The sequence below is a fragment of the Budorcas taxicolor genome, chromosome 10, assembly GCF_023091745.1.
Source record: "Budorcas taxicolor isolate Tak-1 chromosome 10, Takin1.1, whole genome shotgun sequence".
Taxonomy (NCBI): Eukaryota; Metazoa; Chordata; class Mammalia; order Artiodactyla; family Bovidae; genus Budorcas; species Budorcas taxicolor.
Window position 1 is genome coordinate 23,761,400 of NC_068919.1, and position 12,287 is coordinate 23,773,686.

A 12,287-nucleotide genomic window follows, 5' to 3' on the forward strand; every position below is an offset into this window, starting at 1 on the left:
TGTATATCCTGAGACCTTCTGAACCCCCACTTACTAGTTGTAGGAGTTTTGGAGGGTATATTCTTTGAGATTTTCTACATAGATAGAAAATAGTGGTAATTTGACTGCCTTTCTGGCTTAAAAGGTTGTTTATATATTTACTTGTTTTACTGCACTGGCTACAACGTCCAGCACTGTGCTGAAGGAGAGTGATTGAAGTGGATATTCTCCCTTTGTTCCCTTCCTTAGGGAAAAATACAGTCTTTTACCAGTAAACATACTAAGAGCTGTTGAGGAAACTCTCCATTATTCCTGTGTTTCTTAGAGTTTTCACCATGGTAGACTACTGGATTTGGGCAAATGCTTTTTCTACACATTGCTGCTGATGAACTAGCTCATCTTGTTGGTGACTCACAACTCATCCGCTTCCCGTTAGATGTCCTCCTCATCTTTGCCTTGGGCCAAGTGTGTGTGTAGCATGATGGCAAATGACAGCCGCTTCTCTTCAAGGTCACCCAGTATTGTGAGACTGAAGGAGGTGAGACAGACAAGTCTTTGTGGGTTCCAAGCATCCTCATAGTTCAAGCAGGACTTTATGTGTCATAGTTTGTCCATGCTTTCGTCCTCACCAAACTTTCCTTTACAAATGTTACTCTAAGCTCACTTAAAGTGAATTCAGGCTCAACATCAGATATAAAAACAACAGCTTTGTACAGACTTGTCCACCAGCTCTAGCCATTGCCTGAGATTTAGTCCTTATAACTTATCTCTTATTCCACATCACCCGTGGTTCTGCTTTTCTGATTGTGCCCTGACACAAAGTCTAAGAGGAAATGACTAAGGACATGGTTTTGATGGTGACTCCACACAACTAAACCCAGGTCTGTGATGAAGTAAATCTGCCAGTTTAAAGTATTATGGGATAATCTAGACAACTTTACACATGTTCTGTATGGTTGACTTAGAAATAAACTAAAAAGAAAAAAAAGAAAGAAAGAAAAAAGAAAAGCAATTCAGTATATTACATGGAGAAAAAAATTCAAGAGGAGAATGTATTAGTAGAAAGTTACTCTGGACACCTGTTTCCAATGACATAGAAGGAGCCTTTATCTAGGATTAAATCTTCTGATCCAGACCACAACTTAAACAACCACAGTACTATCATTTCTTGTCTGGGGTCTGTGTGCATTTCAGCTGGGATCCTACAGCAGGGAGGCTCTCTCTAATCAAGCTCTGGGTTTTTGTACAGCTTTTACTATTACTTCAAGCACTGTGAGTCACAGAGAGCACAGAAGTACTTTGCAGAATCTTCCAGCTGTAAGGATGAAATGATGAGGCTGATGGATTTATCTGCTTTCTTAAAGTTGACAGAGTAGCGGCCGTTCCTTGCATTGCTGTATCCTGAATACTGTTGAATAAGGTAAGTCATCTGTCCACTGGGAAGTTGCTTGTACCAAACAAGGTAGTAATAGCTCCAGCTTGTTTTATACCGACAATTCAGGGTGATGGGTTGCCCCACTTGGCTGTATATATCTGGCTGGTTTTGAGTAACTTTCTGGGCCACACCAGATGCTGTGGGGAAAAAAATCAGAAAACAAAGATGGAGCAGTGAATAAAATAGTGTAGGAGTTATTTAGGATCCAAAGACAAAAAATTAAATCCTAAGATGCTCGCTTTTCTCCAATCCTCGTTTCCTTCCCAAGTCCCTGTGAAGCTCCACGTGCCTGTGTGCAGTCCTTTCACCCTGAACACTCGCACCCACATTCGAAAGCATCCCTACCAGAGAAGGTGAAGGCCAGGAACACCCAGAGCAGACTGGAGAGCGGCATGAGGCACGGATTTCCCTGAGCAAATGTGCTTAGTTCTGCCTGAAGCTGAGAGTTCAGTGTCTTTGAGTGCCTGGCAGCACATATACATACTACCCGATACCTGTGTGACTCCCCGGAACAGGAAGTGGGGGCTGTCATGTTCATAGACCACGTGGTCTGTTCATGCATGGGAAAAAGTCTGGCTCACCACAAACCTTTACTTTGTCTGCTTGTCTTTCCCTGGTCATTAAACTAGGCAGATCCTGAAACAAGGCATCAAAGAAAGCATCAGTATTAAAATTTGAGCTGAGGGGAACTGAATATTAAGCAAGTTGACATACATCAATAATTATTCAGCAAAATGGTTTTTCCAGCTGATTTAAAATATAATTTACTATAGCCTATGAAATGTTCTGTTATCTATGAACTGGTCATTTATTTAGCCTATACTTTTCTCCATCCAGAATCTAATGACTCTTTAAGAAAACTTGCAGATCTTAGGCTTCTTGGTGAATGGAAATTTTATTCAAAATAATTATTGTATCTCCTTTTCTTTGAGTTCTATGACTCTATTTAGGTTTTTCAATAAATGAAGTTCAGTTCAGTTCAGTCGCTCAGTCGTGTCCAACTCTTTGCAACCCCATGAATCACAGCACGCCAGGCCTCCCTGTCCATCACCAACTCCCGGAGAACACTCAGACTTACGTCCATTGAGTCAGTGATGCCATCCAGCCATCTCATCCTCGGTCGTCCCCTTCTCCTCCTGCCCCCAATCCCTCCCAGCATCAGAGTCTTTTCCAATGAGTCAACTCTTCGCATGAAGTGGCCAAAGTACTGGAGTTTCAGCTTTAGCATCATTCCTTCCAAAGAAATCCCAGGGCTGATCTCCTTCAGAATGGACTGGCTGGATCTCCTTGCAGTCCAAGGGACTCTCAAGAGTCTTCTCCAACACCACATTTCAAAAGCATCAATTCTTCAGCGCTCAGCCTTCTTCACAGTCCAACTCTCACATCCATACATGACCACAGGAAAAACCATAGTCTTGACTAGACGGACTTTAGTCGGCTAAGTAATGTCACTGCTTTTGAATATGCTATCTAGGTTGGTCATAACTTTTCTTCCAAGGAGTAAGTGTCTTTTAATTTCATGGCTACAGTCACCATCTGCAGTGATTTTGGAGCCCAAAAAAATAAAGTCTGACACTGTTTCCACTGTTTCCCCATCTATTTCCCATGAAGTGATGGGACCGCATGCCATGTTCTTTGTTTTCTGAATGTTGAGCTTTAAGCCAACTTTTTCACTCTCCTGTTTCACTTTCATCTTCACCATAAATGACAAAAAATCAATCCATCTGACTTTCAGAGTCTATTCAGTTTTAAATTTTGAATGAAATTGTAACAGGAATAAAATATTCTTTTGAAATTTGAAATTAAGTCTCATTTATTAAACTTTGAGGAAGATCAGGATATTCAGTCCTGTCCCCTCCACAAGTAGAATTGTATTTATTAGACCATGTATCCTAGAATCGCCCTGATGTCACATTTTCTGTCGTTGGTCTAAAGTGTTCAGTCTCACTTGTTAGTGGCTCATTACTTTTGTCTCTGTAAAATAAATTCAAGATAAGTATGCCAGATCTTTCTGTGACATAATGCTGTAATGCTCTCCTACAGAAGTTGTATCTACAAGTTTCAAACACTTTATCGTTGTTGTTCAGTTGCTAAGTTGTGTCCAACTCTTTGTGACCCCATGGACTGCAGAACACCAGGCCACACTGTGCTTCAATATCTCCCAAAGTTGCTCTAATTCATGTCCACTGAGTCAATGATGCTATCTAATCATCTCATCCTCTGCCTCTCCCTTCTCCTTTCGCCTTCAATCTTTCCCATCATCAAGGTCTTTTCCAATGAATTGGCTTTTTGCATCGGGTGGCCAAAGTATTGGAGTTTTAGCTTCAACATCAGTCTTTCCAGTGAATATTGACAGTTGATTCCTATTATGATTGACTGGTTTGTCTTCCTTGCAGTCCAAGGGATTCTCAAGAGACTTCTCGAGCACCACAGTTCAAAAGCATCAATTCTTCAGCTTTAAGCCTTAGTTATAGTCCAACTCTTACACCACACATGACTACTGGAAAAAACCATAGTTTTGACTATACAGACCTTTGTCAGCAACGTGATGTGTATGCTTTTTAATATGTCATCTTAAGCTTCCTAGGTGGCACTAGTGGTTAAGAACTTGCCTGCAATTTCAGGAGACATAAGAGATGTGTGTTCAATCCCTGGGTCAGGAAGATCCCCTGGAGGAGGGCATGGCAACCCACTCCAGTATTCTTGCCTGGGAAATCTCATGGACAGAGGAGCCTAGAGGGCTACGGTTCATAGGGATGGAGAGCCGGACACAACTGAAGCGACATAGCCCACCTGCTTGTCATATCTTTTCTTTCACGGGGCAAGCATCTTTCAATTTCATGGCTTCAGTCACCATCCATAGGGATTTTGGAGCCCAAGAAAGTAACATCTGTCATTGCTTCTACTTTTTCCCCTTGTATTTGCCATGAAGTGATGGGACCAGATGCCATGGTCTAGATTTTTGAATGTTGAGTTTCAAGGCAGCTTTTTCACTCTCCTTTTTCACACTCATCAAAAAGCCCTTTCAGTTCCTCTTCATTTTCTCCCATTATAGTGGTATCTTCTGCATATCTGAGGTTTTTGATATTTCTCCCAGCAATCTTGATTCCAGCTGGTGATTCATCCAGCCCGGCATTTCACATGTTATACTCAGCATATGAGTTAAATAAGCAGGCTGACAATATACAGCCTCGAAAGACACCTTTCCCAATTTGGAACCAGTCTCTTATTCCATGTCTGGTTCTAATGCTTCTTGACCTGCATCCAGGTTTCTCAGGAGACAAGTGAGGTGGGCTGGTATTTCCATCACTTTAAGAATGTTCCACAGTTTGTTGTTATCCACACAAAGTTTTCAGCATAGTCAATGAAGTAGAAGTAGATGCTTTTCTGGAATTCCTTTGCTTTCTTCATGATCCACTGAATGTTAGCAACTTGATCTCTGGTTCCTCTGCCTCTTTGAAATCCAGCCTGTACATCTGAAAGTTCTTGGTTCACACACTGCTGAAAGCTAGCTTAAAAGACTTTAAGCATAACCTTACTTACATGTGAAATGAGCACAATTGCATAATAGTTTGAACAATCTTTGGCATTTCCCTTCTTGGGACTGAGTGAAACTGGCCTTTTTCAGTCCTGTTCAAACACTTAGTCGATGTCAAGACCACAGAGGCTGATGACTGAAGTGTTGTTACTGTGCATGATCATGAAGTGTGTGTCTCTCAATCTTCCACTTAGTTTCATCATCTTAATAAATGAATTAATTTAAAAGAACCAAAAGCAAATAAGCAAGTAGAAAAGGAAGTATAGACACAGTCTCCAGAACAGTGCCAGTTCTTAAAATTTAAGGTCAAAGAACTCATTAATGAGTGATGCAGCGAGGAGAGTTTATATGCAGTTGAACCATCTACTCTTCTGTCCCGTTTCAGCTCTGAGTGACAGGCAGCTGATGTCCTGGTTTCTAATTATTTACAAGGAAGCAGGGGAGACCACAAATGCTCAGAGTAGTCTGGGAAGCAGAATGATAATACATATATTATATAGATCATTATATTATATGTATCATTTTATTATATATACCACACGTTTTTATATCTACCTTTTTATGCACAGCTGTGAAATTTATCCCTTTTGTAGGTTCTTGTTACTACTACTAAAATTTCATCACCCTAAGAACTTACTTTGCAGACCATCTTCATCTCTACAACCCTTGAAAATCCCTGAAATCTGCTGATGTCCTGGTTTACAATTGTTTGTAACTAAGCAGAAGAGACCACAAAGCCTTGCAGCAGCCTGAAGAGCAGTTTGATATTCTAAAATATATATGCTAATATAATAATTACATATACATACCAGGAAATTTATATTGTCAAAAATTGATTAAAATATAGAGCACAATCTGATACCTCAGTTTAATATGCACCCTGGTTTTGATGCATAGCACTGTGAAACTTTATCACATGTATAGGCCCTTGTTCAGTTCAGTTGCTCATTTGTTTCTGACTCTTTGCGACCCCATGAATCGCAGCCCGCCAGGCCTCCCTGTCCATCACCAACTCCCGGAGTTCACTCAGACTCACGTCCATCGAGTCCGTGATACCATCCAGCCATCTCATCCTCATCGTCCCCTTCTCCTCCTGCCCCCAATCCCTCCCAGCATCAGAGTCTTTTCCAATGAGTCAACTCTTCGCATGAGGTGGCCAAAGTACTGGAGTTTCAGCTTTAGCATCATTCCTTCCAAAGAACACCCAGGACTGATTTCCTTCAGAATGGACTGGTTGGATCTCCTTGCAGTCCAAGGGACTCTCAAGAGTCTTCTCCAACACCACATTTCAAAAGCATCAATTCTTCAGCGGTCAGCCTTCTTCACAGTCCAACTCTCACATCCATACATGACCACAGGAAAAACCATAGCCTTGACTAGACGAACCTTAGTTGGCAAAGTAACGTCTCTGCTTTTGAATATGCTATCTAGGTTGGTCATAACTTTCCTTCCAAGGAGTAAGTGTCTTTTAATTTCATGGCTGCAGGCTCTTGTTACCACCATTAAAACCATGACATAGAGTTGTTTCATCTCTCTAAAGAAACCCTCTTTGTACACCCTCCAGAGGCCTGCAATTCTTTACAATCCAGGTCACTACTGATCTCCTCTCATCTTTATATTTTGTCCTGTTGAGAATGCTGTAAAAGTATAATCACACTATATATACAGTCATAATAATCCAATAAGTGTAATCATATACCATGTAGCCTCTGAGATTGATGTTTTTACTCAGCATAACATCCTAAGACCCATCTGGACTACTGCATATATCAGTAGTCTGTTCCTTTTAATCACTACAGGCTGTCCCCAACTTATGATAATTCAATTTAGAATTTTTGACTTTACAGTAGTGAGAGAGTGATATGCTTTCAGTACAAACCATATTGGAATATTGAAATTTTCTTTTCCTAGGCTAGCAACATGTAGTATTATGTTTCCTGGTGATTCTGGGCAGCAAGAATGAGCTGAGCTCCTGGCCAGCCTCAAAATCATGACTGTAAACAACTAAGACATTTACAGCCATTTCATACCCATATAACCATCCTGATTTTCACTTTCAGGACAGTATTCAATACATAGCATAAGATTTTCATTATTTTAGTATAAAATAGACTGTGTGAGATGATTTTTTCCCCACTGTAGGCTAATGCAAGTATTGGTCACATTTAAGGGAAGCTAGGTTAAATATATTAGATGGATTTTCTTTTTTTTTAATTTTAATTGATTTTTATTGGAGTATAGTTGCTTAAAATGTTAGTTCCTGCAGTGCAGCAAAGTGACTCAGTTTTACATGTATATATTTATCTCCACTCTTTTTTAGATTTCCTTTCCATATTAAATGAACTTTTGACTTCCTATTGTTTCAACTTAAAATGATTTGTTGCAAAATAACCCTCTTGAAGTTGAGAAAGATGTATAAATAATATTTCATTGTGTGAATGTACTACAGGATATTTATCTGTTCATTCAGTGAAGATCACTGGTTGATTTCCAGTATTAAGAATTCAGCAAGTGAATATTTAAGTGTGTTTTAAATTATTGGGCTGTTTTCTAGAATGACTGGGCCATTCACCCACCAGCAATGCATGAGTGATCCAACTTCTCTGCATCCTTGCCAGAACTTGGTATTGTTGGTATTTTTAATTTTAGCCCTTCTGATATATGTGAAGTGGTATCTCTTTGTGGCTTCAATTTGGATTTCCCTAATATAAATTTAGGGGCATATTCTTTGTATTTCGTACATAGGTTATCATGTTACCAGCAAATAGCTGCAATTTTACTTCTTATTTCAACTCTATAAGATCGTTACATCTACTTTCTTTATTGCACTTGCTCCAACATCTAGCACTGTGCCGAAAGAGTGACAAGAATGGACACTCTGGCTTTTTTCTCTTTCTTAGAGAAAATTATAGTCTTTTACTAGTAAGAATACCATTAGCTATAGAGGAAATTCCCCACTATTCTTGTGATTCTCAGAGTTTTCAACATAATTGACTACCAAATTTTTGCAAATCCTTTTTTTCTGACTAGATCAATATGATGAAATGATTCTTCTTTTCTACCCTGCTAATATGGTGAATTATATCCATTGATTTTCAATATTAAAGTGTTTTGCACCCTTGAAAGAAATTACATTTGTGCTTGGTATATTACTCATTTTACACATCAATGAATTTTACTCGCTAAAATATTTTCAGAAATTTGGGTCTATCTTCTAGATAAAAGATATTTCCCTGTTGGTTTCAGTTCTCAATGGTCTTTGTCTGATTTTGGCATCAGGGTAATATTAGCCTCATAAAATGAGTGAAGAATTATTTTCTTCCTATTGTCTGCAAGAAACTGTGTAATTCATGCTAATTCCTCTTCAATGTTTGCCAGAATTCTTCAATGACACTAAATCTGGGGATTTTTTTAAATTAAAATTCAATTTCTTCATAGACATCATGACTTCAGCTTTCTCTGGCCCCTGAGGAGAGATGAGGAGGAGTGACGGCTGGAGCCCACAGTGAGGTTTGGGGACAGACAGCAGGTGCTTCCAGAGCACTGTGCTTCTGCACAGAAGTAGGTTCCTGCATCTGAGAGCTGGGCAGCAGCGAGGTGCAGGGAGCTGTGCTGTCTGGTCTCTCCAAGCAGACCAGTCCGTCTCTGCTCCGTCTTCACTTCTCCAGCCTTAGCTAATATCATCAAGAGGACAGGACTGCCCCCAGGGCTCTGCTTATACCACTGTAAGTTGTAAAATGTGCTTGAGGAATTGCAGTATGTGGTGAAGTTCTCTCCTTCTTGCAGAAGCAAGAATTCAGGAAAATGCTTTATCTGTTGTCCATTCATTTCTGTTCAGAAAAGCAGTGCGAAGTAACAGAGAAAGTCTGATTAGATGTTTATTCTCTCAGCTGTAACGGTCTCTTTCATTCTTCTTGTGTATTTTCTCCTTCTTTCCATGTCTCCCTCCCCAACTCCCTCTGTCTCCCTCCCACATTTTAGTTATGTTTTTCTCAACATCCTGCTTTCAGTCAGAAAATCCCACTCCTACAGTTGCCTGCAGATAAGATTCCTCTGTGCTGAATCTTCTGGGAGCAATCAAACTCACGTGATATTTGTATCCATAAGATCAACACTGGTGCTAACAGTAGCATCTCCCTTTTCTTCCTCCTCAGAAAGAGTTGCTGAATCTGCCTGCTCCTAAAAGGGTTTTCCTTGTATCAGCTTCTTCTAGACCTATAGAAATGTAGTCTCTACTGCCTTTAGGAAAGAAAATAGACAGGAGTGAGTACAATCTGAGACAGCCGGTCAGACTTACTACCTCATTACCCGCCCATCTTCCCCAGGGAGTGTCTCTGTTTGCAGATGCTGCCCCTCTGTGACTGGATCAAAAACTGCCGATCCAGTAATACCTGGCAAATAGTGGTCACTCACACATTTGTTGAATGATAAATAAATGTGCATGTTTACTTATGTGAGAATTTGAATGCAAATGTCCCAAAGAGTAATTTAATTAATTACTCTTTAATTTAATATAAAAATGCCGTTCCATGAATGTAAACAATCAGGATTTGCTTGTAGCTATTTAGAAATGTTACCTTTGGAAAACTGTGGTAGCCCCAGTAGCCCTTGTTCTGCCATTACAAATTATCACAAATTTGATGGCTCCAAAAAGCAAGAATTTGTTCCCTACAATCTGGAGGGCAGAAGTCTGAAAACAAGGTATCAGCAGGAACAGACTCCTTCCAAATGAGGAGAGAATCTTCCCTTGCCTCTTCTGGCTTCTCGTGGCTCCAGGTCCTCCTTTGCTAGTGACTGTATATCTCCAACCTCCTCCTCCATCGAGAAGACCTCACAAGGCCTTTTCACCTGTGTGTCTCTTAAAAGGACACTTGTCACTGGATTGAGGCCCCACGAAGATAATCCAGTATGATTGGATTTTGATACCCTTTTCTCAATTACATTTGAAAAGTTTCTTTGTTAAATAAATTCACATTCACAGTTTCCATGGATTAGGATGTGAATGTATCTTTTGGGGCCCACCTTCTAACTCACTATGGGATCCTTAATATTTTTGAACTGTTGCCATGCAGTTATATAAATGGTAGACATCTCAAAACTTCTTTAAAGTCAAAAGTAAATCTGAATCTGAATGACTTTATATATAGAAACAGAAGGAGTAGCAGGTTTAGGACGTAACGGAAAAGGAAAATCCCATGAGTTAACAAAGTTCTTTGAAATGCACATCATTGGGATAACTTTTCCTTTTCAGGCATGTTGGATTTGGACCCCAAATGAAGACAAATCTAGGAATGCTATGGTGGTGAAGGCTTCACTCCTACCCTAAAAGAGCAATGGGTCTGGAGCAGCACTCGGGGATGCTTTACAAGTTTCCTGGTCTTCATGCAGATCAGGAGCCCTGCCACAGTTTACACAGAAGGATGTAAAACCAAGACAGAATAGTCATCCACTGGAGAAGGCTGCCCTTTCCCAACTCACACCATCGTATTTGCTATAGCCCATCTCCGGGTCTTGTGCTATGAAGGAGATATTTGCTAAATGAAAAGAAGGGAACCTGACCATGCTTTGGTTTGTGGACTAAAAGGAATCTCTTCATGCCTCATAGGAAACAGTTTGAATGAATATAAATATAAGATGGCCCTCAGTAGCAAATATTCTTGTCAAACCATCTTAAGAGGGGACCAGATTCAAGAATATTTATAATTAAAAATTAGCAATATTATCCATTAAGATTTCACAAAACCAATACAATATTGTAAAGTAATTAACCTCCAATAAAAATAAATAAATTTATATTTTTTAAAAGAAATAATGTTGCTTGAACTGGGCTGTAAAGGTTGAGTACATATAAATGTTTTAAACAAGTATTTGGGAAAAACCATTCTGACCAAAGAGGACAGTATCTGCAAAGGTTCACATTAAGGAAAGAGCTTAATACTAGCATAAATGGTTTTATTTTAAAGTGGCTGATGTACATCTAGAATATGTGGCAGAAAAGGGTGAATGAGAAAACTAGAAGAAACTCAGGGAAAAATTGTACATTGCTTTGAAATTCTTAATATAACACTTGACCTTTACAATTTCTAATGGTTCTTCATTATCCAAAGATGAGCAGGAAGCAAACTAATTTTATGTTATTGTTGTTATTGTTGTTCAGTCGGTAAGTCATGTCCAATTCTTTGTGACCCCATGAACTGCAGCACGCCAGGCTCCTCTGTCCATGGGGTTTCCCAGGCAGGAATACTGGAGTGGGTTGCCATTTCTTTCTCATATATATATATAAACTCTGTGATCATGTAGAAGTCAGATTCAAAGAGTTCAGAATAAAGGCAGGAAGAGAGTGAAGAGGCCTTTGCAGTTATCCAAGTCAGAGGTGCTAAATGCTTGGATTAGGGGGGCTGCAAGGAGTATAGAGATGAGGAAGTGGATGTGGGTGCTATTCGAGAAGTAAACTGACATGACCTTGATGGTTATTAAGGTCTATGAGCTTCATTAGCGCTCTGGTGCCAGTTTGCCACAAGTAATGTATTTATTCTATCAGCTCACATGGAAACTAGTGGTCAAATTTACCTCCAGTGACCCTGCTCCCTGATATCTGGGACCTTGTGTAGCCCCCGCACACACTGAGGCCAGGCTGTCTGCATGACTTACTGTAGTAAACAGATGAGCAGAAGTTCACATCATGCCGGTTCTGAGGCGAGAGGTGGCGACTCTTTGGCAGTTGGCACTTCTGTGGTTTTGGAAGCCCCGAGGCACAGTGTAGGATGCCCAGCTTCCTCAGGGCCACAGAGAGATCACATGTATGGGTCACGGTCAGTCCTGAGAATGTCTGAAGGAGAGATGAGCCCGGGCCTCTGAGATTTCAGCTGAGCCTCAGCTTCCAGTCAACCCCACTAATTAAGTGAGTAAATTGAGGGATTCCAGTGCAACTGAGCCCCCTTTCACGGCACTGAGCAGAGGTATCATGAGATAATTAATCAGTAAGTTTTGAGGTGGTTTGTTGTGCAGCAAAACACAGTGACACTAAAGCCCATGAAGAGAATCCTGCTGGAGACTTGCAAGATATTAACAAGAATAAAGTGCGCTTTTCCTCTCTCTGATTTCTGATTGTCTCTAAGAGCTGGACCTGAAACATCTGTCTGTTTCACCTAACTTCATTTCACCTGTGGTCCGAGTGCTCCTGCCTTAGCAGAGAAGATTAGCTGGTGATGCTCAGGTGTGATAGGAGAAGGCAATGGCAACCCACTCCAGTACTCTTGCCTGGAAAATCCCATGGACAGAGGAGCCTGGAAGGCTGCAGTCCGTGGTGTCGCTAAGAGTCAGACACGACTGAGT

The 12,287-nt window shown here is 40.4% G+C and overlaps 1 gene segment (V, D, J or C); it reads right to left on the reverse strand.

Moving 5' to 3' along the window:
• Window positions 1-1,237: 1,237 nt before the first annotated feature.
• Window positions 1,238-1,808, reverse strand: LOC128054726 (T cell receptor delta variable 1-like). The segment is given in 2 exon segments: window positions 1,238-1,551; window positions 1,760-1,808. Coding segments are annotated over 2 exon segments (363 nt in total).
• Window positions 1,809-12,287: the final 10,479 nt, after the last annotated feature.